The sequence below is a fragment of the Danio aesculapii genome, chromosome 5, assembly GCF_903798145.1.
Source record: "Danio aesculapii chromosome 5, fDanAes4.1, whole genome shotgun sequence".
NCBI classification, from domain to species: Eukaryota; Metazoa; Chordata; class Actinopteri; order Cypriniformes; family Danionidae; genus Danio; species Danio aesculapii.
The window spans coordinates 65,284,648-65,311,540 of NC_079439.1; the positions used below are offsets into that span (position 1 = coordinate 65,284,648).

The 26,893-nt window shown below is 37.6% G+C and overlaps 1 protein-coding gene and 1 long non-coding RNA gene across 2 annotated transcripts; one reads left to right on the forward strand and one right to left on the reverse strand.

The window, feature by feature from the left end:
* Positions 1–2,682: 2,682 nt before the first annotated feature.
* Positions 2,683–11,205, reverse strand: LOC130228655 (xenotropic and polytropic retrovirus receptor 1 homolog). The gene is made up of 3 exons (XM_056457085.1): positions 11,049–11,205; positions 4,080–4,216; positions 2,683–2,961 (listed from the first exon to the last, which is right to left on the reverse strand). Exons 1-3 carry the CDS (start codon positions 11,157–11,159, stop codon positions 2,796–2,798), a joined length of 414 nt encoding a protein of 137 aa, XP_056313060.1. The 5' UTR covers positions 11,160–11,205; the 3' UTR covers positions 2,683–2,795.
* Positions 11,206–11,458: 253 nt separating this feature from the next.
* Positions 11,459–13,778, forward strand: LOC130228700 (uncharacterized). Its single transcript, XR_008837800.1, has 3 exons — positions 11,459–11,565; positions 12,564–12,629; positions 13,663–13,778. It is a non-coding gene; the product is annotated as an uncharacterized LOC130228700 (long non-coding RNA).
* The last annotated feature ends 13,115 nt before the right edge of the window (positions 13,779–26,893 follow it).

Consider the following 26,893-nt stretch of genomic DNA (forward strand, 5'->3'; position numbering starts at 1 on the left):
AGGTCGCTGGTTCGAGTCCTGGTTGGGTCAGAGGCATTTCTGTGTTGAGTTTGCATGTTCTCCCCGTGTTCATGTGGGTTTCCTCCGGGTGCTCTGGTTTCCCCCACAGTCCAAAGACATGGGCTGTAGATGAGTTGGGTTAACAAAATTGACCGTAGTGTGTGTGAATGTGCGTGTATGGATGTTTCCCAGTACTGGGATGCAGCTGGAACGGCATCCGCTGCGTAAAACATATGCTGCATAAGTTGGCGGTTCATTCCGCTGTGGCGACCCTTGAAGAATAAAGGGACTAAGCCGAAGAAAAATGAATGAAAATGAACATGTATCTTATTTTGAAAATCATTTATGACCGTTGTGGTCTATTATGATAGTTGCGCAAGAGTTTCTGGTTTGTCCTGAGTGGTAAAGCTGATTTGGGTTCCCAGCATGCACTGCACATTTGAGTTCTTCCCTACGGTGGCTATAAAATTGCTGATATCTGGTTTTGCCACTCTGGACAAGTAAGAGGCTTGTGCAAAACTGCTATTTAATTTAAAGAAACACTAAACCAGGGGTGTCCAAACTCCGTCCTGGAGGGCCGTTGTCCTGCAATGTTTAGTTCCAACCCCAATCAGACACACCTGAGCTAGCTAATCAAGCTCTTACTAGGCCAGGGGTGTCCAAACTCAGTCCTCGAGGGCCGGTGTCAAGCAAAGTTTAGTTCCAACCCCAATCAGACACACCTAGGCTAGCTAATCAAGCTCTTACTTACTTTCTAGAAACATCCGTGCAGGTGTGTTGAGGCAAATTGGATCTAAACTATGCTGGACACTGGCCCTCCAGGACCGAGTTTGGACACCCCTGTACTAGGCTTTCTAGAAACATACGTGCAAGTGTGTTGAAGCAAGTTGGATCTAAAATCTGTAGGACACCAGCCCGCCAGGACCGAGTTTGGGCACCCCTGCTCTAAACAAACCAAAAAAAGGCAAATTTTACAAGTCCCCTAGAGTTAAACAGTTGAGTTTTACCAGTTTTACAATCTCTGGTTCTGGCGAGAACACTTTTAGCTTAGCTTAGCATAAATCATTGAGTCATATTAGACCATTAGCATCTTGCTAGGTTTTTTGATAATTTTTCTATTTAATGCTTGACTCTTTTGTAGTTGCATTGTGTACTAAGATTGATGGAAAATGAAAAGTTGCTCTTTTCTAAGCTGATGTGAATAGGAACTATACTCTGAATGTGACGTAATAATCAATGAATTTTACAGTTGAACCATGGAAATTGGTTAATTTGGTTGCCAATGTGGCTAGGAACTATATACTAATTCTGGAGTAATAATCAATAAATTTCGCTGCCGTGCAATGGCTGCAGCAGCAGGTGCAATGATAATATACAATGCCTGAAAATAGGCTAACTTCCCTCAATATAACCAACTTTACACCCTTCTTGCACTGGTAGCGTGTGCCAGTCACAATGGAAGTTACCTTGATGGGGACTATTTTCAGGAGCTGCATAATATCATTGTGCCTGCTGCTTTTCATGTTTTGACGGTCACAGTATACAATGTAACTACAGAAGAGCCAAGCTTTAAATGGGAAAACTATCTAAACAATTTTTTTTTAAAATGAGTGCGATGCTAATGGTCTAATCTAATTCAATGGTTTATGCTAAGCTAAGCTAAAAGTGCTCCCACCAGACCCAGAGATCAGATAAATTAATGAGAAAATGGTAAAACTCTTGTTAAGGAGCACAAATATCTGTTATGCAGCTTCTTGAGAGCGGTAATAAATTAAAGAATAATTATTTCTCGATCCCTTTTCTCTTATTTTATCCACAAAAAATAATTCCCCAAGGGATATGCAAACATCTGAGCGCTATTTTACATGGAATCGTGAGGGTCTTACATTGAGCCTCTTAGCATACGTAAATACAGGCACATATACAAGCCCAGTACATTAAGGCAATCTGCAGTGCGTTTTTTTTATGAGTGCATGTGATGCATAAGCTCTGGCATTTCTGACTAAATACTCTCGCCAATTACAGAAACAAACGGATCATGGACTTCTGCATGGCAAACCAAGTGAAGGACAAAGGCTCTCCTTAATATAACATGACTTACATGCTTCAGAAATCAACTATACCGCTTTGACTCCGAAAGGACAGTGGAGTTGCAATGTACAAAGCTGACTGTGGTACTGCTGAGTTCAGTACAGTAAGGGAAGCTGAACAGAGAACAACGGTTCTCTAGAGAGAAGCCCGGACTCTCAGTTTTCCCTCTCAAGCTTTTTAATCTCACTCTTGTTCTCAAGCTGCTGTATAGTAAATGCTTGCCTGTTTTTTTGCATATCAGCTGGTCTGGACATTTGAAATGCGATTGTACGATTGTTTTTTGGAAGAGAAATAAAGGAAAGGATTATTTTGAGGGATAATTAGTTCATGTCTGTTTGGTCATACTATTATGGCAAGACAACAGACTGAAAATCAAACAGAATTTATTATTGATGAAGCATAAAAATACTAATTCACTCCAATGCAGATGATAAAATACATGTGAAATGCCTCAGCAAGGTTTAGACAAATAGAATTCATTGTGGGGTGGATAGGATTATATATTTTTTGTATCTAACATCTCATTTGCCTACTTGCATTATGCAAATATCAGAGATTTTATTCTTTAAATACACTGATGAATCTCTGCATCTCTGCCCTTAAAGGCCAATTTTGTCTCTTTTACAGTGCAAAAAAAAATGACATTAATTTTCAGGTATTTTTAACTGTGAATTATTTTCTAAAACTGCTCAGGTGGAAGAGATTCAGCACCTCTGATTCGAGAGGGTGATTTTGTGATGTTCTTTTGGCAGCACATCTTGGTCTTCTTCCAGATGCCTCCAGATGTTCCAGAAATCACGAACAGCGCAGCATTTCTCACAGTTTTTCAGCTGCTCGTTCTCTAGCCGAAAGAGATTCCAGATAAAACGTCTGGATGAACAGAAATAAAGCAAAGTGACACTTTCATTAGCATCAGCATCCATGGAGCTTTTCCATTCCCAAAATGTTTTCCATTCTGAAATGTTTTATTTGAAAGAAACACTCAACATTTTTGTTAATAGGCTCATTTTACAACATTTTTTAATCCATTCAGCTTATCTTCGGGTATGTCAGGATCACTTTTAGCTTAGCTTAGCATAGATCATTGAATTGGATTAGACCATTAGCATCTTAGTCCAAAAATTCAAAAAACGGTTTCAATCATTTTCCGATTTAAAGCTTGACACTTCTGTAGTTATGTTGTGTACTAACACCCACAGTAAATGAAAAAGGATATTTTACTATGTCAATATGGCTAGGAACTACGCTCTCATTCTGGCGTAATAATCAAGGGACATCATGGCTGTAGCGGGTACAATGATATTATGCAGCACTGTTACCTGGAGACTAGTAACTCTAGTTTTACCATTAAATATCAAGCTTTAAATAGAACAATTATTTAAACTTGTTATTTTTGAACCAGATGCTAATGGTCTAATCCGATTCAATGATCTATGCTAAGCTAAGCTAAAACCGCTACCATCAGACCCGAAGTTCGGCTTCATTGATTAAAAATGCACTGATTTATTCAGCACATGTTTTACGCAGCAGGGGCCCTTCTAGCTGCAACCCATCACTGGGAAACACCCATACACTCATGCACACATATACTATGGACAATTTAGCTTGCCCAATTCACCTATAGCACGTCTTTGGACTTGCACCCAAAGGAAACCCATGTGAACACGGGGAGAACATGCAAACTCCACACAGAAATGTCAACTGACTCAGCTGAGGCTCGAACCAGTGACCTTCTTGCTGTGAGGTGATCATGCTACTCACTGCACCACTGTGATGCCCCTGTTTAACTAATAATTCTAAATCTCTACCCCTTTTGGAAGTGTAAATCAGATAACCTCCAATGAGACATCTCCCAATAACAGAAACAACGTAATCCTGGTTGTGCCTCTTATAAATCTGCAGCCACAATAAAATACTAGCGAAATGTAATTTGCCTTGATGAAGTTTTCAAACCTTGTGCTGCTTAAAGCATGTGACTGAAATCGAACCTGAGAACTTCCAGTGGTGCCAGCAGGGCACTTGCTGTGGCAGCTGCAGCTGAATCCTTCATCTGAGCCAGGAGGATATTTATAGCCCAGGAGACCCGCAACAGCACATCCGCCAGCATGGCTGCATAGTAGAACCACTGAAATAGCACATCTCTCTCAATATTCAAGACTATTCATAAGCAGTTGCAGGTCAGTTTGATGCCTTTATAGCTTTCGACACACTGTTAAACAGTCAAAGTTTAATAGCATAATTAATAGCACGAAGAATATTCACATCCAGAGAAATACGCAATGTTATCTAGTGACATGGACCGTGTCCTGTGTGTTCGTGCTAATGATGTCACACACCCTGGATTTCTAGTTTGTCTTTACAGAAAACAGGGAAACACCAAAAACAGCTTTAATATGTTGTATTATAACAGAACCCAAAAAATGTCTCTAGTGTGATAAGAGGAGCTTATTTAGGAAAGTAATAGATTACAGATTACAAATTATCCTATTTAAAATGTAAGAAGTAGTTTACCTTTTTAATTACTTTATAAAAGTAAAGTAACTGATTACATCTGATTACTTTTTGATTACTTTTAAGTTTCTTATGGATATTTTCAACTAAATCATTTTCAAGCATTTATATACCAAGCAGGTGAGTCCTTACAGTAGCTCTGTTTACTGTTAGAGTTTCAAAATCTCTTATCACCTGAATTAAGTTTATATTAATTTAATTTAATAGAGTACACCCGCCACAAAACCAGACCTTATAACAAAAACATTGTTTACTGTTGTTACAAAATCTAAATTTTAGTTAGTTGTGCAGGGCGACGTTTGTGGCATTTGCAATAAAAAAAATACATCTAAGCTATTTTTGCAGTTTTCATTTTTAAATCGAAGCAACTTAAATCCAAGTCAATCATATCTTAGTGATCAATAAAACTGTCAAAGAAACATATGAGGGATAATATTTCAGTTCAGTTATTTACTGTAAATAATATGCTGTACTAAACAGAAACAAATTATAGTATATAACAGCAAAAACAAAAAAATCCAATAAAACCAGGTGTTACACCTTCAAAATACTATAGTAATTTATATTAATGGGAAATATTTAGGAATGAGGACTATATTGTATATATATATATTTACAACTCTTCAGGGGCGTAGCAACCGGGGGGGACGGGGGGGACACGTCCCCCTCACTTTTTGGAAACAGGTTATTCTGTCCCCCGACTGGCCCACACGTTTTATTTGACCTAGCGGCCGCAAGTGTTCTCTGACTTGTTACTTGATTTGAGTGAACGATCACTCAGCCAATCACAGCGCGAATCTCTTTAGCTTCTGCCACGAGCTTCATTCATTCACTTTGCAGTCAAAGACGGATGAAGCAGAAGGGAGCAATAGCTACAGCTGGGTAAATCACGGTAAATCACTAACGTTACAGAATCCTACTTTTGATCCGTTTCGAAGTGAGAACCGTAAAGTCCCTGGTGCTGGTGTCTTGTCTGGCGCTGAGCCAGAAAAAGACAGCGGGGTTAAGTTGGTTTTGTTTTCGGTATTCCTGACACATTCAGTGACAGACGACATTAACTAAAAAACCTCTCACCCTAAAAAGATCTAAACTGTATTCTCTACAAAAAAACAAAGCTGGTTATGTTTTACAGCTGTCTTTTTCTTTTTTTCGCTCAATATTACGAGCACTGCTTGAGCAGTCGCAAAATGTGTTTAGCCAGAGAGAGAGAGCGCTGAGCTAATCTCTCAGTAAGGGACCGTCGTAAAAGTGCTTCTTTTTTTTCGTTTTTTTTTTTTCCAAAAACAAGACCAACTTAACTCTGCTGAGAAAGACGTGTTATAGTATCACAATTATAATTATGCAGCCTTTTTTACGGCCTATTGCTTAATTTATGATTTAAACATGTAAATACACACAAGTACTAGTAAAACAAGAACTTTACCGTTTGTAAAACACACAAGGTAGTCTAACAATCCATTAAAATATAATTTGCCGATGTGTTTTAATCAGATCAGATACACATACTGAAAGTAACTATAAAGTTGAATCTACTCCTCTCTAAGTTCACCAACCACTTACTTGCATGTATTTGGGGAGTAACTGGAGAATTTGCGTGTTCTGCTTTTATGAATGACGCATCGGCGCAAGTACACATGGAGATGTCCATCTCACGTTATAGTTGTAGTATCAACTTGCAATTTTGCAATTGTATTGTAGTATTTAAAAATATTTTCACACAGAGTAATGCTTAATTTAAATGTGTGTGGTTCTGTTTATTTATTGTTATTATTAATATTTTGTAATTATTTTAGAATTTTGGTTAAAAGATTATTAAATAAACTTTATTGCTAATAAATCATTAATCACTTTTGGGTGACCATTCAGCTGTCCCCCCCACTTTTAAAATGGCTGTTACGCCCCTGCAACTCTTCATTAATAAATTACACTCCATAATGTAGCATCATTAGTAACTATCATGAACTAATAGTAATTAACATAGTATACTTAAGCCTTTACTACAGTAAACTATACAGTATATTTAGACCTCCTCTCCCTCAGTCATCTTTCCATCAAGCAAACTTCTCGTGTTAGCCTAATTGGTTGGCGACATCACCGACCGCAGTCAGAGGTGGCAGTAATGCACCAAAAAGTTTGTTGTCGACCACCGAAAACCAGGTTGAAGAAGAAATCGTCATTCTCGCAGTCATATGGCTTTATTTTCATCGGCTGGACACCGGCCTCACAGTTCCGTGAATGTCGGTGTCGTCACTTATTGACCTGTGATCGGTAAATGTAGCTTGTGTGGACGCTACTTCACTAATAAAATATCTTCGCTACTGAAAAGCTATTTGATTTAGAAAGTAGTGAAGCTATCGCCACACAACTGAGAAATGTAGTTATAGCAGAATAGCAGATTTAATAAATATCCTTAGCAAAAGGCATAGTGCATATCAAAAACAGGCAAAGCAACAGATTAATATTATATAATATATACCAGATTTTTAAGGAATATTTTTAGATGTAACCCCATTTGTAATCTTTAACATTTTCATTAGTAGCTGTAATTTAGTTATACATTTTTTCTCATTAACTGTAACAAATTACGGTTACATTTATTTTGTATTTAACTTACGTAACGGCGTTAAATGCAACTAACACTGGATAAAACAGCGCTGCTGCTTCTGTGGCATAATAAAAGCTCCACTGCTTTCATGCCGCATCACGCTAGTTTTGCTTTAATTTTTATGTTTTATTTTTCAAGGTTTAACACCTTGTTATAAAACAAAGGGCGCCAATGTGACGATCATGCACATCAATGCACAAAATGCCAAGCATAGAAGATTTTTAAAGGAATCAGGCTTGTTAGATTAAAAAAATTTGGTTTGAAGCGCAGCGTCAAAATCTGGTTTACCAATGATTCAGCACGGTTCATACGGTCATGGAAAACCTGGAAAAGTCATGGAATTTTGACATGGCATTTTCCAGGCCTGGAAAAGTTTTGGAAAAACAGAAAAACCCACAAGATTTTTGGAAAAGTCATGGAAAATCCCATTTACATTTAGTCATTTAGCAGACGTTTTTTTTTGCAAACCAACTTAAGCTGCGGTCACACTAGAAACTAGAAATTCTATCGTATGGCACTGCAAAAAGGGGTGATATTAAACAATATGATTAGACATTAATAAAAGTGAGTGATTGCTCCATATTTTCAGCTAAATTGAGGCTGCGGTGGGAAGAAACCTGTAAGTATCGCCTGAGTCACACAGCAATGTTGTTTACCTGGCTGTGTATCTTATCAGCGAAGAGAAATCGACACAAAATTTATCATTTCACCGTCTTCCAAGTGACCTGCAGGTCAGTTCTGAATGGAAAGTGAAAATATAAAGGGATATCATACCTCATTTTCAGCTAAATTAAGGGAATCGGCAAATCCCAAACACACATTTTAGATGTCATTTATCAAACTCAAGATAGTGAACTGATTCTTTCACTATATTAGACTTGTCACGATACTGAATTTCGTTACTGAAATTTATAAAAAAGTAAATTTCCCACTAACATTTAAGTGCTGTTGAACGCAACACTGCTTATTTCCCATTGTGTTCACCGGTGCTCAACAGAAATGACTGTGATTGGCTGTGAAGGTCATCAGTTCACTGCACTTAAACGCTGTTTACAGAGTGCAAACACAGACGAGTGAGCCACTGATGACTCGACTGATCTTCGCAGCTTTAAAACACTCCAGTGTCCGTGTGTCTGTGTTTGCACTCAGTGAAGTGCGGTGAACTGATGACCGTCACTGCCAATCACAGTCATTTCTGTTGAGCACTGGTGAATACTATGGCAAATCAGCGCTGTTTAAGAACGCGCTCAGCGGCACTCAAATGTTAGCGGGAAATGGAGGTTTTTAAAACTTTAGAACCGGAACAACACTATTACAGACAACACGAGGGTGTGCTATGGAGGACTGAAATGTTTTAGCGCTCACCGGGTTACATAGGCTTAAGCAGGGAAGCGTCCCCGCTATGTTTACCTGGTGCCATGAACTGAAGCCTAGGAGGACACTCTTAAAGAGATTGTGAAGTTGTTTGATGCCTAATCTGCTTTTAATTTAAGTTAAACTGAACTGAAGGATATTAAAGTGATGTTTACACCACATCTGCATTTTGAAATCTAGGCAACAGCTGGAGGTTTGTAGTCCACAACATGTTGTTGCAATGTTTACAGTGCTGATCTTATACTTCTGGGTTTCTTCCCACCCCAGCCTCGCTTTCGTGTTTTAAAATGGTCGCGTGAAATAAGCGTATGGCGCATGTGATTGGACTGTGGGGGAAACATAGTGTTGTGGATGAAAATACATTTTTACTGTCAGTGTAATACCCCTAGCCTAAATATAATGTTGAATATAATGCAAGAAGGAATCTGATAATGACAAAATTCCAATTTTACCAGTGAAATCAAATGGTCTAATAATGCTGTTAATGACAGATGACAAGCACATTTCTTAAACATAATAAATCAACTTTATGATTATGAATAGTTATATTCTGATGTCATCATTTTACTGTGAATTAACTAACAGGACATATTGAAAGTCTGTTCAAGTCCACCATAATGTTCATACAAAATTGAGCATTTTAAGCAATAGTAGACCTACACACAGGCCTATTATTATTATTGTTGTTTTACCACATGTTTGAGAATTACCAATAATAATAGGCTAATTATATTAACCTTTATTTTACATTTACAGAATCATGAGAAAATCGCGATCTAGAATTTAAGCAAAAAAAATCGTGATTTACATTTTTGCCAGAATCGTGCAGCTCTAGTGGAAACCCACACCAACATGGGAGTTATTATAAAGAGTAACTGCAAATCAAATCGGATTCGATGGTGAGTTTCATTTCACTTTTCTTTCATGACTTCATTTAGTGACTTCTAATGTTAGGGAGTGATTTTGCACATTTACTCTATTCATCTACAGTGAAAATTGCTTTTGAATAAATAAAGAAAAATGCTGACGATAAGCACAAGCAAAATGGTGTGCAAATTTGGTGTAAATGAAAAAAAGGTGTACATTTTTAGTTTGTTTGTTTGTTGTGAATGCGTGCCCTCTAGTGGCAACAAATGAAATGCTTTGCTTTTAGAATATGTTTTTTAACTAGGGGTGACAAACAGCCCTAAACAGTTTAGTTCCAACCCTGCTTCAACACACTTAAGCTGCGGTCACACTGCACTTTTCTCCCCATCGACTTCCATTCATACATACGCGAATGCGGCAGACTGAAAACGCATGTTCGCTGCCTTGGAAAGTTCAAGCTTGGTGAACTCTGACCTGCGAAATCACATCACATGATTGCGTGAGACCAATCGAAGATCAAAACTTGACCTCTCTGGACAGGAATTTAAAACATGGACCAATCGCTCGCTTTTTTAATGTCTAATCATCTTGTTTAATCCCGCCCCTTTTCGCAGTGCCGTGCTACAGAATTTCACACACAAACTCTGGTGTAACTGCGGCATTACCTGTAGGTTTCAAACAAGCCTGAAGGACTTAATTAGTTTGATCAGGTGGGTTTAATAAGGGTTGGAAGTAAACTGTGCAGGGCTGTGGCACAGTTTGAGACCAGTGTTTTGAACTGAAAGTTTAGGTCTTATAATTAAAGTCACAGACAAAACTGTCATTACTGGGTATTATTTTTTTTTTGTTTGTATGTTTTTTTGATTAATCATTAATTATATACATTAATCATTAATTATATACATTAATCATTAATTATATACATTAATTTAATACATTTAAAAAAAGAATTGGCAACTCTCACAGTCAATGTGTAAATTGTCAAAGTCCATAACACATACACACACACACACACACACTGTAGTATTGTCAAGCCATATAACCTTTATGTGAGGAAAAAAGCACAATTTTGTATTTTTAAATGTTCTTTTAACACACCATGGTCGTTTTAGTCCAATATTTCCACATACACTTACAGTTGAAGTCAGAATTATTAGCCCCTTTAAACTATATATATATATATATATTTTTTTTTTTTGATAGGCCTATTGTATAATGATAGTTTGTTCTGTAGACTAATTACCCTAACCTGCCTAGTTAACCTAATTAACCTAGTTAAGCCTTTTAATGGCTCTTTATGCTGTATAGAAGTGTCTTGAAAAATATCTAGTCAAATATTATTTACTGTCATCACGACAAAGATAAAATAAATAAATAAAAAAAATAAATAATATCTAAAAAATAAATAAATTATTAGAAATTAGTTATTAAAACTATTATGTTTAGGAATATTTTGAAAAAATCTTCTCTCCGTTAAACAGAAATTGAAAAAAAAAAAAAAAAAACGGGGCTAATAATTCAGTGGGGCTAATAATTCTGACTTTAACTGTATATCTCTATAATTTTTTAACAAAAACGTTATTTATATATTCATTTTTACCTGTTGGGAGTACAGAAGCTCATCTTTGAGTAGGCCGTTTCCCTGAAGTAATCCCCAGTCCATCCTTATATCCCAGCTCACAGTAACTACAATGCCTGTGCATGTAACCATGGCCCATATATACAGATATACATTCACTTCCACAAGCAGGGCAGATCTCTCTATTACATAGATACACACAAACAAAATAGTACAGTGTCATCACTTGAAAAAAAACTGAAACAAAACACTTTAAATAATAAGGTTGCACCACAATGAAACATAGACTCATTCTGAAAACCTACCCCTATATACATTTCTGGAGATCACAAATTATGTAGCCAGAGGAACGTATGGCTGCATTTAGTCTTTAAAACGAATGTTACAGAGCGGTATTATGGCGTTTGTTTTCTTGCTTACCAGCTGACTGCTTACCTCGTGTGGACGGCTTTTCCGCTGTACATCTGCGTACTTGAGACACACAGTGGAGTTGACTGTGACGACATGGTGTCTGGTGAAGAACGGTTCCAGAAAGCAGGTAAGACAAAAACATAATCTAAAAAATATAATAAACATGTTAAAAACAGGGTGAGAACATGGTAAAATCTGAAAAACGTGGTAAAAATCAGACAGGGCTTTTCCTTTTCTGGATTGCTTTTGAAAACACTATTGGTTAGGTTTAGTGGAGGAGGAGGGTGGGTGAGTCAGTCAGTCAACAGTGGCCTCTGGTGGATTTACGCGGTAACAGCAGACACAAATGGCACCCGCGAGAGAAATTTGAGATTTCAAAAAGAGCACACAGCCGTCTCTGGAGGAGTTGCGAAAACAAAAACTGTAAAAAACGTAGCTCCTGGACGTATTTGGCGCTCTCCAGAAATATATATAGGGGTATGTAATCAGAATGAGCCTGGGTTGACCACAAAAGTTCATTGTGTTTGGTTGCTTTAAAAGTTTTTTTCTTTGTATTACAGTAGTACAGTCAATATACTGTATGTATATTCAATATGTTGCTGCAGAATGACTTCTTTGAGTTTTTGGGGTTATTCATACAACACAGGCTCATTCTGAAAATGTACCTCTATATACATTTCTGGAGAGCGCCAAATATGTCGTAGGAGGTATGTTTTTTGCAGTTTTTGTTTTTGCGAATCTACCAGAGACAGCTGTTTATGCTTTCTGAGATCTCAAAAAAGATCTCATCTGCTGTTCTCGTGTAAATCCACCAGAGGCCACTGTTGACTGACTGACTGACTGACTGACTAACCGATCGACTGACCCACCCTCCTCCTTCCCTAAACCCAACCAATAGTATTTTAAAAAGCACAGATTGACCCGCCCACCCAATTTCCTAAACCCAACAGACAAATTTAAAATGCAATCCAGAAAAAGAAAAGCCCTCGGCAGATTTTACCACATTCTCACCCTGCTATTTACTTTATTTTTTGTTTTCTGTTTTTTGTCTTACCTGCTTTCTGAAACCGTTCTTTACCGCACTCGAACCCCGTCATCATGGTCATCTCCTCTCTCCGTCTTAAGTCCACCGACATACATGGCGAGCTAACTGGACAAACTGTTGACAGCGGGAAAGCAGTCCGTACAGAGGTAAGCAGTCAGCTGGTAAGCACGAAAAGGAACGGCACCGTTTGTTTTAAAAATTAAATGCAGCCATAAGTACTTCATGCTACATAGTTTGTGATCTCCAGAAACGTATGTAGGGCTACGTTTTCAGAATGAGCCTATGTTGTATTCATGACATGGTCTACAGAAGTAAAGGCTCATGCACACCAGGGTGCTTTTTGTTTGCGTTTATCGTCAGCGTTTTTCGAGACGTTTTTTCTGATTCAAACTTGTGACAGAAGAAGAAGAGAAGTTAACATGCTTGTTGTTAAAGTTACTGCTCGAACAAGCATGGATGGTTCAAGGAGCAGCTCCAGCTCTAGCGATGAAGAAATAATTATTGTTCACCAATGCAATAAGCAGCTCCACGTTTATATTGCCACTGGGCATCTTCAATGTGCGCTCGCATTAACAGTTTTGCGCTTGAGTGCCTCCAAGTGCTGTTTACTGTAACTTCAGCAACTCTGGGCACATGAACAAAAATGCCAAACTGATTGGCGGAGAAGGTTTTGACACGGCACATCAAAACAAAAACAAAAAAAAGCTTGAGACGTTTTTTTAAAAATCACACTTTTACGTCTGGCGTTTTGCGCGTTAGAGTTCACGATCATATTGGCGCTCTTTATTTAGTCACGAGGCATTAAATTTCGATGGAAAACGCGAGCAAAAAGCATCCCGGTGTGCACAGGCCTTAAGTCGGTAAGCTGGATTTTATTTTTTGATGGATGAACTGTGAGGAGAATAATGATGATTTTACAGTTTAATGGAAGTTACTCTCATCATTCAAGCAAAGCATTATGGATGTAGTGAAAATATGGATCCTGATGACAGGTTGGTCAATTCAGAAACATATCTTGATACCGATGCAGGAACATGTTTTGATACAAAAACATTATTAGAAGATAGACAAAAATCTTAAATTATAGATAATAATTTGTGTGGGTATACCTCTGGCCATGTTGTAGAGGCCGGCGAATGTGACCATCAAAAAGACAGTGAAGTATTTTCCTGCATTCAGGAGATTTAGCGTGTGGCCACTGTCCCAGAAGCACCTCAGGCATTGTGCAAATCTCAGCCATGGTGGAAAACACTGGATCAGACAGGTTACAGCCATACTATACTGTCCACAGTCCAGACTCGCTGGAACAAACAAGAAAATAATCAATAAGCATTTTTGGTGAGTAACTATAAAATTAGTAGTATGTACTACTGAATTACTACTGTATCCATTTTTGGCATTGTTTTAACTTGTTAGCAACAAGCTAAGTAATTTAGCATGTTTTAAATGGTTGAGACATAGTATAGCTAGCAATAACTGTTAGTTATTCTCATAAAAACAATGTAAAATATTGTTGGAAAAATGTAAGTTAGCCATGTGATACATGCTAATAATATCAGCAACATACTCCCAAATGTTTTGTGATAAATGTGCTAGAAACATGCAGGCAAGCTGTTAAAACATGTTAGAAGTGTTTGGTAAAATCATTTTAGCATGTTGTTAAATTGTTAAGACATAGCATAGCTAGCAGTTATTCATTGTTCTAAAAATGCAAGTAACATGCTAGCATATTTTTGTAACATACTAGCTAAAGGGTAAACATGCTAGAAACACACTAACATGTTAAACATGCTAAAGACATTATTAGCATGTTAACTTAAAACATGGTAGCGATAGCTTTCAAATAACATTTACCATTTAAAATAGGCTAGCAACAAGCTAATTAATGATAGAACTGATCAAACCTAAAGCTAAACATGCTAATACAATGTTCATCACTCTAAAAACAATGTAAAATGGTGTGGAAAAAATGTAAGCATGTTAGCCATGTGATGTGTTAATTATACCATCAACATGCTCATTAATGTTGTGTGCTAACTGTGCTAAAAACATCCAGGCAAGGTGTTAAAACATGTTAGAAGCATGTTAACAACAATGTCAAAACATGCTAGTGGCATACGTATAGATTCATTTTAGCTTGTTGTTAAATTGTTAAGGCATAGCATAGCTAGCAATAACTGTGAGTTATTCTTTGTTTAAAAAATGCAAGCAACATGTTAGCATATCTCTGAAACAGACTAGCAAAATAGTAAACTTGTTAGAAACATGTTCACATGCTAAATGACATTATTACCATGTTACTTTAAAACATAGTAGCAATAGTTTTTAAATAACATGTTTAACATTTAAAATAGGGTAGCAACATGCTAACTAATGATAGAAATGATATAACCTAATGCTAAACATGCTTATAAAATATATTATTATATAAAATATTCATTACTCTAAAACTGTGTAAATGGTAAAAAAATGTAAGCATGTTAGCCATGTTGTGATACATGTTAGTATTACCATCAACATGCTCAATAATGTGTGATATCCGTGCTAGAAACATGCAGGCAAGGTGTTAAAACATGTTAAAAGCATGTTAATAACATGCTAATTACAATAACCATGCTTGAAACATGCTAGCATAATGTTGAAACATGCTAGTGGCATACTAAGCATGTTAGCAGCATATTAAAACATGCTAATTCCTGATAAAACATGCTTTGACATGTTAGCAATGTGTTAAAATATGCTGTAAATATACAAAACAAACCTAATATAATTATTGTAATACCAGAGGCGCAAATGATAACAATTAAATGGATAGCATTAGCCTCTTACTCGCGATTGGAGAGCTGTCAGACAACATATCTCTCCAGCTGATCTGATGGGTATAGAAGCACAGCAGATCCCTCAAGCCAAGGAACAGAGGGCTAAGACTGTTGAATTGATCAGCTAGCCAGCATTCTGCAAAGCCCACGGGCTGGAAGGGGCCTGCCAAGACCTTACACTGTAATATCAACATTTTATTGCATAAACGAGAATGATATGATGGTGCATTCTCTCGAGAGCACGGCTGATAAAATGTGAGAGGCTGAAAAACTTTTTACAGCAAACATTAGAAAGCAAGGAGCTACAGATGGAAATATACCTGCCTCAGTTATAAATATTTTCAACACAATCATTAAAGTATGGAGCTAGATCAGTCCCAAAAAAATAATACATTTACAAAATAAAATTCATACATGCACAGAACAGTTCAATAGACAAATCCAATTCGTATATTCAAAACGTGATTCATAAATACACTAATCCAATTCGTAAATTCAATACGTGATTCATAAATACACTAATCCAATTCGTAAATTCAAAACGTGATTCATAAATACACAAATCCAATTCGTGAATTCAAAACGTGATTCATAAATACACAAATGCATTTCGTAAATTCAAAACGTGATTCATAAATACACAAATGCATTTCGTAAATTCAAAACGTGATTCATAAATACACAAATTCAATTCGTAAACTCAAAACGGGATTCATAAATGCACAAATCCAATTTGTAAATTCAAAACGTGATTCATAAATGCACAAATCTAATTTGTATATTCAAAACGTGATTCATAAATACACTAATCCAATTCGTAAATTCAAAACGTGATTCATAAATACACAAATCCAATTCGTAAATTCAATACGTGATTCATAAATACACAAATCCAATTCGTAAATTCAAATCGTGATTCATAAATACACAAATCCAATTCGTAAATTCAAAACGGGATTCATGAATACACAAATCCAATTCGTAAATTCAAATCGTGATTCATAAATACACAAATCCAATTCGTAAATTCAAATCGTGATTCATAAATACACAAATCCAATTCGTAAATTCAAAACGGGATTCATGAATACACATCCAATTCGTAAATTTAATATGTGATTCATGAATACACAAATCCAATTCGTAAATTCAAAACGTGATTCATAAATACAAAAATCCAATTCGTGAATTCAAAACGTGATTCATAAGTACACAAATCCAATTCATCAATTCAAAACGTGATTTATAAATACACAAATCCAATTCGTAAATTCAAAATGGAAGACACAAATACACAAATCCAATTCGTAAATTCAAAATGGAAGACACAAATACACAAATCCAATTCGTAAATTTAAGAGATGATTCATAAATACACAAATCCAATTTCGTAAGTTCAATACACAAGTCATAAATACACAAATCCAATTCATTTGGCAAAAATATTTATGATTTTTACTTGGGAATTCACAAATTGTGTGTTGCATTTATGAATTGTGTTTGAATTTACAAATTGGATTTTGTAAATGTGAATTCTGCTGTCACGAACAGTAATTGGTCAGTAAATAAAAAAAGATATATAGGTAAAGCCACATTCAACTGATCCAAACATCACGGTCACGATTTATTGGGCTGGAAATTTTTCTTGGATCTGGCAACCCTTGGGTTGGGCCTGATATGGCTCAATTTTCTGCTAAAAATAGTCTGCTACTACAGTAGAAGGGTTTTCAGTGAGGACATTGGGGTGTTTACCTTGCACTCGGTGTGGGTTCTAATACCCCAGTATGGGGGCATGATACTGTAAAAAGTAGTGATGTAACGGATCACTAATCTCATTATTTGGATTACATTATAGTTTTTTTGTCACGAATTAGACCATTTTTCGGATCAGCCAAAAAGAAGACAAATGTAATTTGCTTTCCATTTATTACAAAAACAGTACAGCAAGACACATAAAATATAAGAAATAATCAGCTAATTTAAAAAAATTAATTTATAAAAATAAATGGTAAAATATTCAGCAATGTGAAAAATTCACTCTTACTACTACTGTTGCTGACAACGTTAAATCGATAAACATTAGAATTTTTACATCCCATATTTATTTTTAGTCTCATTTTTAATAAATAATTCAGTTCACTCATAAATCTTCATGTTTCATTGTTAGATGCTTCATATTTGAGTAACTATGCGTTCACACCAAAGGCGGTGAGAGAGTCAAAGGTCGCTCTGGCCACCATGGAGACAAAGCTGTCTGTCTTCAGCCCTGGCAGCGAGAGCGTCAAAATTAGCAACATTGATCTCGTATTTAAAGGGGCTGTTGCAGCATATAAGTACAGTAATTATTCAGTGGCATATTTTTGATGGCTGGTTGTCACCACCTATTTTGAGCGTCAGTTTAAATGCACATGACGGTGATTTTAATCTTTACCATAAACATCAGTGGTTTTATCTAAACTATAAACTATTATAGAGTTTAATGATTAATCGTGCAGCTTACATTGAATGCATCAATGCATGCTAAACAAGTAGTGACAGAAAACACCTTTAATAACCTAAGAAACCCATCACATGCCAAATAACCTACCACAACTTCTTCCGTCATCATTGTATTTTACAAGAAAGCCTCATGTGATTTGAATGAAGCGAGAGGCAATCTCTCTGTGATTGTTACCAATTTAGGATTAAACTACAAGTAAAAAAAAATTATTAATCCGTGTGTTCCGAACTGTGGGTTGTGATCTGTACAAATCACGGATCAACCGTGATCCATTACACCCCTAGTAAAAAGTACTGTCCTACAGGTAACATGCTATCATGAGGCCCTGAGGCCACTGAAATCCATTGGTAAAGAGTGGTATAAGAATGATGACCCTTATTAATATTGACCTACTTATAATTCCCATCAATTAAATTACTTCGATCACTCGCTCTCTCTTGTCCAACTTTATATTTGGTGTGTTTTGAGCACACTGTTGTTTTGCTCTGTCACTACATCACGTCTTCCAGCTAACATCTTCGATTTGCTGCATTGTGGTACTTTAGCCAAATCATCTGTGAAGTCTACAGTAGACATAGATATTCATACATTTCTATAACTATCATTGCAGACTTAGTTAACTTGCTTTGGGTGTTCAAGGACCGGCTTCGTCTGTTCCATATGGCAAACAGCTTACGACTAGCAGCCCATAGAAACAGCTGCTAATGAGGCTTCAGTGTGTATATATCTAAGGGAAGCATGCCAATGCTTGGTGTCCTTGATGCATCTGAAGTCTCAAAGCTAAAATAAATACTGTCTCTGCAGGCAGCAAACAGAGGTAGATAGGTGACAGTCGGTGGTCAGTTTATGTGCTTTTTCAGATGTGACCATGAAAATTTGTTTATTGAATTATTCGGTGACTATCTTGTTAAAACACCACCTACTGTCATGTCAGTGTAACTGCAGAGAAAGACACTGATAACACACTACTAATGCAACTGTCTAAAGGCAAATTAACACTGCACAGAATGGCATGGACAATCACTAGACAAAACCCATTAGACATTCTCAGACATTCTACAACTCTTGCTGATTCTCCATTAAAGTGCACCTATGGCAAAAAATTCAAGCTGTTATCAAGCTGTTTGGACAGACATATGTGCATGTATGGTGTATAGACCGTCATATTGGGGGGATATAAGCACACCCAGTGCTTTTTTTTTTTTCAATTTTACAACATAAAAAACGGTGGACCAATTGGAGCGGTTTTCTGATCGACCGCAACTTTATGTAGGAGTGCGGTCCCCCCGCCCACCAATATTGATTGACAGGCACGTCATCATATCCTCAGTTTGTTTGTTCACGTCCGCCATTTTCAGCGTGAGTCTAAGCGATGTCACTAAAGGAACACCCTAGCTCTATTTTTAGATGCAAGGCTCATTGGGCTCAACACAAGATCAATATTCTCCACATTATCGCTCTAATCGGAATTATTGGTTGTATCTTTAGGTAGGTTTGCAAATATGTGTACTTCTCATTGAGTCTACCTTATACTTCAGCCGTTTGCATTTCCCACAATCACAGAAGCTCCCTGTGGTCTTAACTAGGTGCTGCTGTACCTGACGCTGTGCCATGCATTTTAGAATTCTAAACATAGGTTTCTATCAGGGTACACACAACGGCGCGACGGTTCGGGACACTTCATGTTTCTGCCGCGCCACAGAGAGTGTCTGGTGTGCCGTGTCACGGATTCGAGCAACGCATCCCGTGCCTCAGTCAAAGTTAATTCAGTGTGCGTGGTTATTAGTCTCGGTGTACAAGCTCGGTACTTGAAACTAGCACACAGTTGGCTGTAAAACTATACAAAGACACAATTGATTTTGTACTCTCTGCTTGGTCTGTGTCCGAGTCGTATATGTACGACTGATTGCTGATCCTCTCACTCCTGCTCCTTCTCTCAGTCTGCCTGTCTATGTTGCAAACACAGAGCGGGTGAGCTCATGGCTCCGCCCCCTTGTTACGTTGGGCGGGAAGCCGAAACTAATCTACATGTGAAGCAACACACCCCTTAATCAGCGAGCTGTGGACAACAAAGTCAGTGTGGTGAGAATTGGACTTTGAAATGCGCTAAAAAGACAAAAGTAACAGAGGCCAGCTAGTATGAGCTGTCAAACCTCAATCAATGTTTATTTCGCTAGCGTGCATTGTTCATCTTAAGGTAAACAATTAATCGATCCACTTTAAAAAACGTTTTGCTTTGGTAATCTTGAATCAAAATCTAACCCCTTGCTTCTGCTCTGGAATGACAACCTTCTCTAATGACATCAGTTTGACGGCTTGATTAAATTATCCTTAGCCACGCCCCTGCAACTGTTAGTTTGCTACGAGTGAAAGATGAGAGGAAAAGCATGAAGTAAAACCTGGCCCTTCTTAATATTACGTTTCACCTGTAAATACATCATCATACTGATATAAATGTCTTCAGCAACTTTTGGTAAATGCAGAGTTTAATGTCCTCGTAAGTGCATTAATCTCCCATGCAGGAAACGCCTGTTAGATCCCATTTAGAGTAGGTAAGTGGATCAGGGAGGTGTGTTTAACAGAGAGGGTCTGTAATCTTCAGTATACTTGATACTTAATGGTGCACATGCCACCTAAGCTGAAAAAAGACTAGTTTGCATCTCATTTAAATGGGCTGAGTAGGACCTGAGGGTGTAAACGGGTCTCGTTACAGATGCGAGGGAAGTGTAGGGTGGTAAATGTAACCAAGGCCAAATAGTAGCAACTCTCAACCTCAAGATGTGCACTAGTGATTCACAGAGGAGACAATAGTCTTTAGTGTCCTAGTTGATGGCAAGACACACCAAACCATTGGGCGGTGTCATACCAATCGTAAGCATCTGTCTTATTGGTTTGTTTGGTGGGTTCCACAAGTCACCTCTCGTCAGGCTCTCATCAGGTGGAGGTTGTCCGATTGAGCAAGTAGAATTGGTCATTGGTGAAAGAGAGTGCTCTGATTGGCTGTTCAGCTACTAATCAGATCATGAGAATAACAACTGAAGCGACAAAACTAAGCAAATGATGCAAATCAAGTAGTAACATAAAGAAGCCGGCTGCCGTTTGCAAGGTGGATTCCATTCTGAAGGGCTCATCTCTATGCCCTAATCCCTTCCGAGGGTCCCTCTGAGGGAATTAGAGCATAGAGATGAGCCCTTCCAAATTAAGTGCAATGTGTGACACCAAATAGCTTTCCTGCGCAAAGGATAATTTCCCAAAGTGTCCATCAGTTGTATTTTTCAAACTATTTCATTCCATAGGGTGCTTCGAAGTAGCCAATTTTGATCACTTCAGGTTGGAACAACACTTCAATACGGCGGCCATGATTTTTTTCCATTAAAAGTGCCCTTTGAAGGGCAATGTATCTTGTTTGAAACACACCATACTTGGATTATCAGATACATTTGCACAAGCAAGTCCCTCTGTGGTGAGCAAGAAGTAATGTGAAAATGGTACACGTTTTGTTACAGTTTATATGTGTGGAGCACTAGTATCTTTATGGAATGACAAAACAGATATTGCCACCTGCAGGTATGGATGGTAAGAAACATAATCTTGTGCTGGTGCAAATTGTACATTCTCATTGGTTTTGTCCAATTAGGTGCATTCATGCAAAGCTTTTTGGCCCAGATGGTACCAGATACAGCTGACAGTTGGTTTTCATCGCTGCTCGTTCTTTGATGTTGGCTTGGTGTGTCCTGTGTTTTAGTACAACTGCCCCCCATGTTGGAAACAATGGTTCAAATCTCATTTGGACCAGGGTGAGAGGGGTTATACAAGCGGAGTGCACAAATAAAAGGAAGGCCTAATCCTAATTTAACCTCTTATCTGTAACCATTCCATCTCTGCTTTGCATGCTCGTATAAAGTAGTAAGGGCGTTTTGATTCTGTTTTGGTTGGAGGGGGTAGAGGATGGGCCAAATGTTTTTAATGATAATTCATAATGTTTATTACTCTGTGAGTTTCTTGTAGTTGAATCCTTATGGTTACATCCATGATTATAAAAACATGATGTAAACATTATTCTTGTGCTCTGATAAAATATGAGTATGTGTAAGGGTGAAGTGGTGTCCTAAGGGGAATATCTTCACACCTATCCCCTGGAACAAGTCAAGAGTGAGTAGATGATGGCAGAATTAAAAGTTTTGGGTTGAACTATCCTTTTAAGGAGTAAGGGGAAGTGGTAGACAAAAGAGCCCTAAGCTAAGGCAGGGATGGGCAAACTTGATCTTTGAGTGCCGGTGTCCCTGCAGAGTTTAACTTCAACCCTTATCAAACACTCCTGCCTATAGCTTTCTAGTGATCTTAATGACATTGATTAGCATGTTCAAGTGTGATTAGTTTTGGAGCAAAACTCTGCAGAGATACTGGCCCTCAAGGACAGAGTTTGCCCTTTCTTTGGGCTAAGGGGTATAAACTAAAACTCAGATTGGACCCAAGTCTGTACCTTGTACATAATAATATCTTAGTCATATCTTACCATTGTGACTGTGAGCCAGTGACGAGCCCGAGCCTGAAATATGGAGAAAGGGTTTAACAGCAGAAACAGGAGAAAGCTGTGAAAAAGCAGTGGGTGGAGCTGCCGTGGGATTGACATCACAGGAGCATGAAGACTAGCCAGAACACTGGCGCACCAGCACACAGTCAGACCCACGGCCATCTGCGGTACAGTCAAGCACATAAGGCCTCAGCACAGTCATCACAATGTTACTAAACATGAAGAGAAACATGATTGCACAGCTCACCTCAAAAATATGGTAGCAGGACAGGTGGTCTCGGGGATCCAGTCCAAAGATGAGTGGGTGATTTATTTTTGATGTATTAAAACAGTATATGTTAAGTCCGATAAGGAACAGAAACTCAATCAGCAGGAAGCTTCCTCTGTAAAGCTGCAGTTGAGGCTTTAGAAGCTCCAGATCGGTTTCGTTCATCACTTTCAAAACAAATTAGCTACTGTTAGTGCCGACTTACCAATGGACAGATCCAGAGCAATATGGATCAAAATACACTCACCAGCCACTTTATTAGGTACACCCTACTAGTACCGGGTTGGACCCCCTTTTGCCTTTAGAACTTCTTTAATCCTTCATGGCATAGATTTAACAAGATACTGGAAATATTCCTCAGAGATTTTGGTCCATATTGACATGATAGCATCATGCAGTTGCTGCAGATTTGTCGGCTGCACATCCATGATGTGAATCTCCCATTCCACCACATCCCAAAGGTGCTCTATTGGATTGAGTTCTGATGACTGTGGAGGTCATTTGAGTACAGTGAACTCATTGACATGTTCAAGAAACCAGTCTGAGATGACATTGTGACATTGCTTTATGACATTGCGCGTTATCCTGCTGGAAGTAGCCTTCAGAAGAAGGTAGGCTGTGGCATTGACACAATGCTCAATTGGCACTAAAGGGCTCAAAGTGCGCCAAGAAAATATCCCCCTCACCATTACACCACCACCAGCAGCCTGAACCGTTGATACAAGGCAGGATGGGTCCATGCTTTCATGTTGTTGACACCAAATTCTAACCCTACTGTCCAAATGTTGCAGCAGACATCGAGACTTATCAGACCAGGCAGCGGTTTTCCAATCTTTAGTTGTTCAATTTTGGTGAGCCTGTGCAAATTGTAGCCTCAGTTTCCTGTTCTTGGTTGACAGGAGTGGTATCCAGTGTGGTCTTCTGCTGCTGTACCCCATCTGGCTCAAGGTTAGACATGTTGTATGTTCAGAGATGCTCTTCTGCATACCTCAGTTGTAACGAGTGGTTATTTGAGTTACTGTTGTCTTCATATCAGCTCGAACCAGTCTGGTCATTGTCCTCTGACCTCTGGCATCAACAAGTTACTTGTGCCCACGAACTGCCGCTCACTGAATATTTTCTATTTTCCAGACCATTCCCGGTAAACCCTAGAGATGGTTGTGCATGAAAATCACAGTAGATCAGCAGTTTCTGAAATACTCAGACCAGCCTGTCTGGCACCAACAACCATGTCACGCTCAAAGTCACTTAAATCACATTTCTTCCGCATTCTGATGCTCAGTTTGCACTGCAGCAGATTGTCTTGACAATGTCTACATCCCTAAATGCATTGAGTTACTTCCATGTGATTGGCTGACTAGAAATTTGCATTAACGAGCAGCTGGACAGGTGTACCTAATAAAGTGGCCAGTGAGTGTATATACAGTTGTTTCATAATTGCATTCTTAGTTAATGGTTTAATTAGAAAGAAAGGAGACCCTGACAACCAACCTACATGGTATTAGATACTATTACGCAGCTCTTGAGAATTCTTGATTTCGATTGGGTAATCAAAACATTGTTGTTCCCTGATAACAACTGTTGAAACTAATAATGCAGGCTTACACTAATGTGAGTCACTCCACTGTTCTTGACTGTTTAGCACCATCTTGTGATTGGATAATAATAAGTAGGTTAATGTAGGCTGCATCCAGCCATTTCTTAAAAACAAATTTTCTTTTTATTAAAGAGCTAGTGAATTGTTACAGCTCATATCAATAGTTCCATCCACCTATTTTTATGCGCATTTTGGAATATCGCATAAAATAACTTGGAAGGAAGTGCCAAGGTGCGCATATATTTTGAAAATGCGCAGAAATAAAATTATGATATAATATAAATTATAAATTATAATTTATATATATAATTTATAATAAACTTTTTATCCGATAAGAAAAAATGTGCATAAACTACAATGGAAATGCATTTAACGAATAAATTCCAGCATGCGCATCAAAAAAGTCATGTGATTTCGCTTCAACAGGTCATGTGATAACAAAAATTCCGGAAAGTGACAGGTATGTTTAGGTGGATGATGAGGTCCGAACATTTTGAGAAAGAAGTGACGACCACCTTTAATGGAAAACATCAGCGGAACATGCAAATCTTACAAGAATCTTACGAAGAGAAGATGATTCTAAAAGCCACCTCCAAAAGCAAGATTACTTGACTGCAGACATTGCGTTTTGTCTAGGTGTTCTAAGACACAAGTAAGTTATTATATACGAAAAAGGTCTTCTCCGAAACTTTTCTTTGATATTTGGTGCCAGTTTATCAGGAAACAACAATTTTGTTCTTGTGGACTCATTGGATGGAAACGGTGCTTCATTCGTAGAAAGAATTATGCGATATTCCAGTTTTGCGCATTAATTTAATTAGCATCTTTGGATGGAAACATGGCTTGTGTTTTGTGTCTAATTATTTAGTTTTGCGGCAATTTAATAATTGGGATAATGTACATCCAGCAGGTTGTTTTTGGAGATGATTCTAAAAGTCTCCCGCCTCTAAAAGCAAGATGACTTGACTGTGCACATTGCATTTTGTCTCCATGTTCTATGACAAAAATAAGTTATTATATAGAAAAAAGGTCTTCTCTGAAACTTTTCTTTGATATTTGGTGCCAGTTTATCATTAAACAACAATTTTGTTCTTGTAGACTCGTTGGACGGAAACTGTGCTTTATTCGGAAATGTTTATGCAATATTCCAGTTTTGCGCATTCATTTAATTTGCATCTTTGGATAGAAACATGGCTTGTGTTTTGTGTCTAATTGATTAGTTTTGTGGCAGTTTAATAGATGGGATAATGTACATCCAGCTGGTTCTTGAAGAATAAAACCTTCAGTCGTATACAACAGCCTTCCGTACATTATCCCTTACTTAAACTCCATTTGTTTGCAGTTATTTAGGGAAATGGTAGAAAAACCTTACTAACTTTTTAAAGCTATAGTGGTGAGTAACGCCAGGATGATGCCGCAATTAAAGCCAGTTCGAAATATGGTCCACTCTTCAACTTTCTGTGTACAAAAATAATAACATTACCCACAAAAAAATGATCTATTGAAATATTAAAGACTTAGTTCACCCCAAAATCTAAATTCTGTTATTAATTACTAGCGCTCATGTCGTTCCAATCCCTTAAGACCTTCGGTTATCTTCTGAACACAAATTAAGATATTTAAGATGACCTCCAGGACCTCTCTCATCCTTCATTTACAGCAATGGTCCCGAGACATTGGAGAAGTCCAGAAAAAGGAACCAAAAACAATGTCAAAACATGCTTTGTCCTCTTTTTTTTTTTTTTTTTTGGAGTGTTTTATTACACTGAATTACTGAAGTAACATGAAATTTTATGACAAACTTTTGGTTCTTTTTCTGGACTTTAAACATCTTGGGAGCATTGATGGAGTATAAGAGAGATCTTGGATTTTATCTCAAATATCTTAATTTGTGTTCCAAATATAAATGAAGGTCTCGGAAGATTGGAACGTCATTAGGGTGAGTAATTAATTACAGAATTTTCATTTTTGGGTGAACTGACCCTTTACTGTCTGCCTTTTAAATATGAGGCTGATTGTTCTCACCAGTGTTTTGTCCAGGTTTGGGACTTCAAGTCTTTTTGCCGCTCTCAGTTTGTCGCCCCCCTCCAACTGAATCATGAATGTCTGTAGAATCACATACAGTCACTGATACATGGTTTAGGTTTACTGCCATGAAATAAAAAGATGCGTTATGTATTCTCACCTCCAGTTTGGACATGAGATGTACACATTTGTCTTTGTCTGTGTTGAGCACAGATGTGTCGAGCCTCTCATTTCTCCATTTTATTCCACGTTCAGAACCAAACTTTGAATCATACATTATGGTGATCTTGTAGAGGCATTTGTAATTAAATTCCTGCAGGGAATCAGGCGTAGTGAATGTTGAGAATAGTTCATAATGCTTATTACAAAATAGAAATCTTCAAGATTGTTAAAGTCCACCTGGTATTTTTGCAGAAAGGCCAGGCTCAGGTAGAGCTCACCAACTGCCATTTTGATTTGTTTTATATTGGTGGTTCTTGATTTGATTTGAGGTAAATTATTAGTACAATTATGTACTTCCTTGGCTACAATCCCAAATGCTGAAAGTCTGTTGTGAGCCTCTGATAGTTTCTCTAATAACAGAAAAGGGTGATAGTGTGAATACAGATGTATTAAAATTCCTATTATGATTACAGTGAAATGTATTACAGTTAAATAAATTGATCAC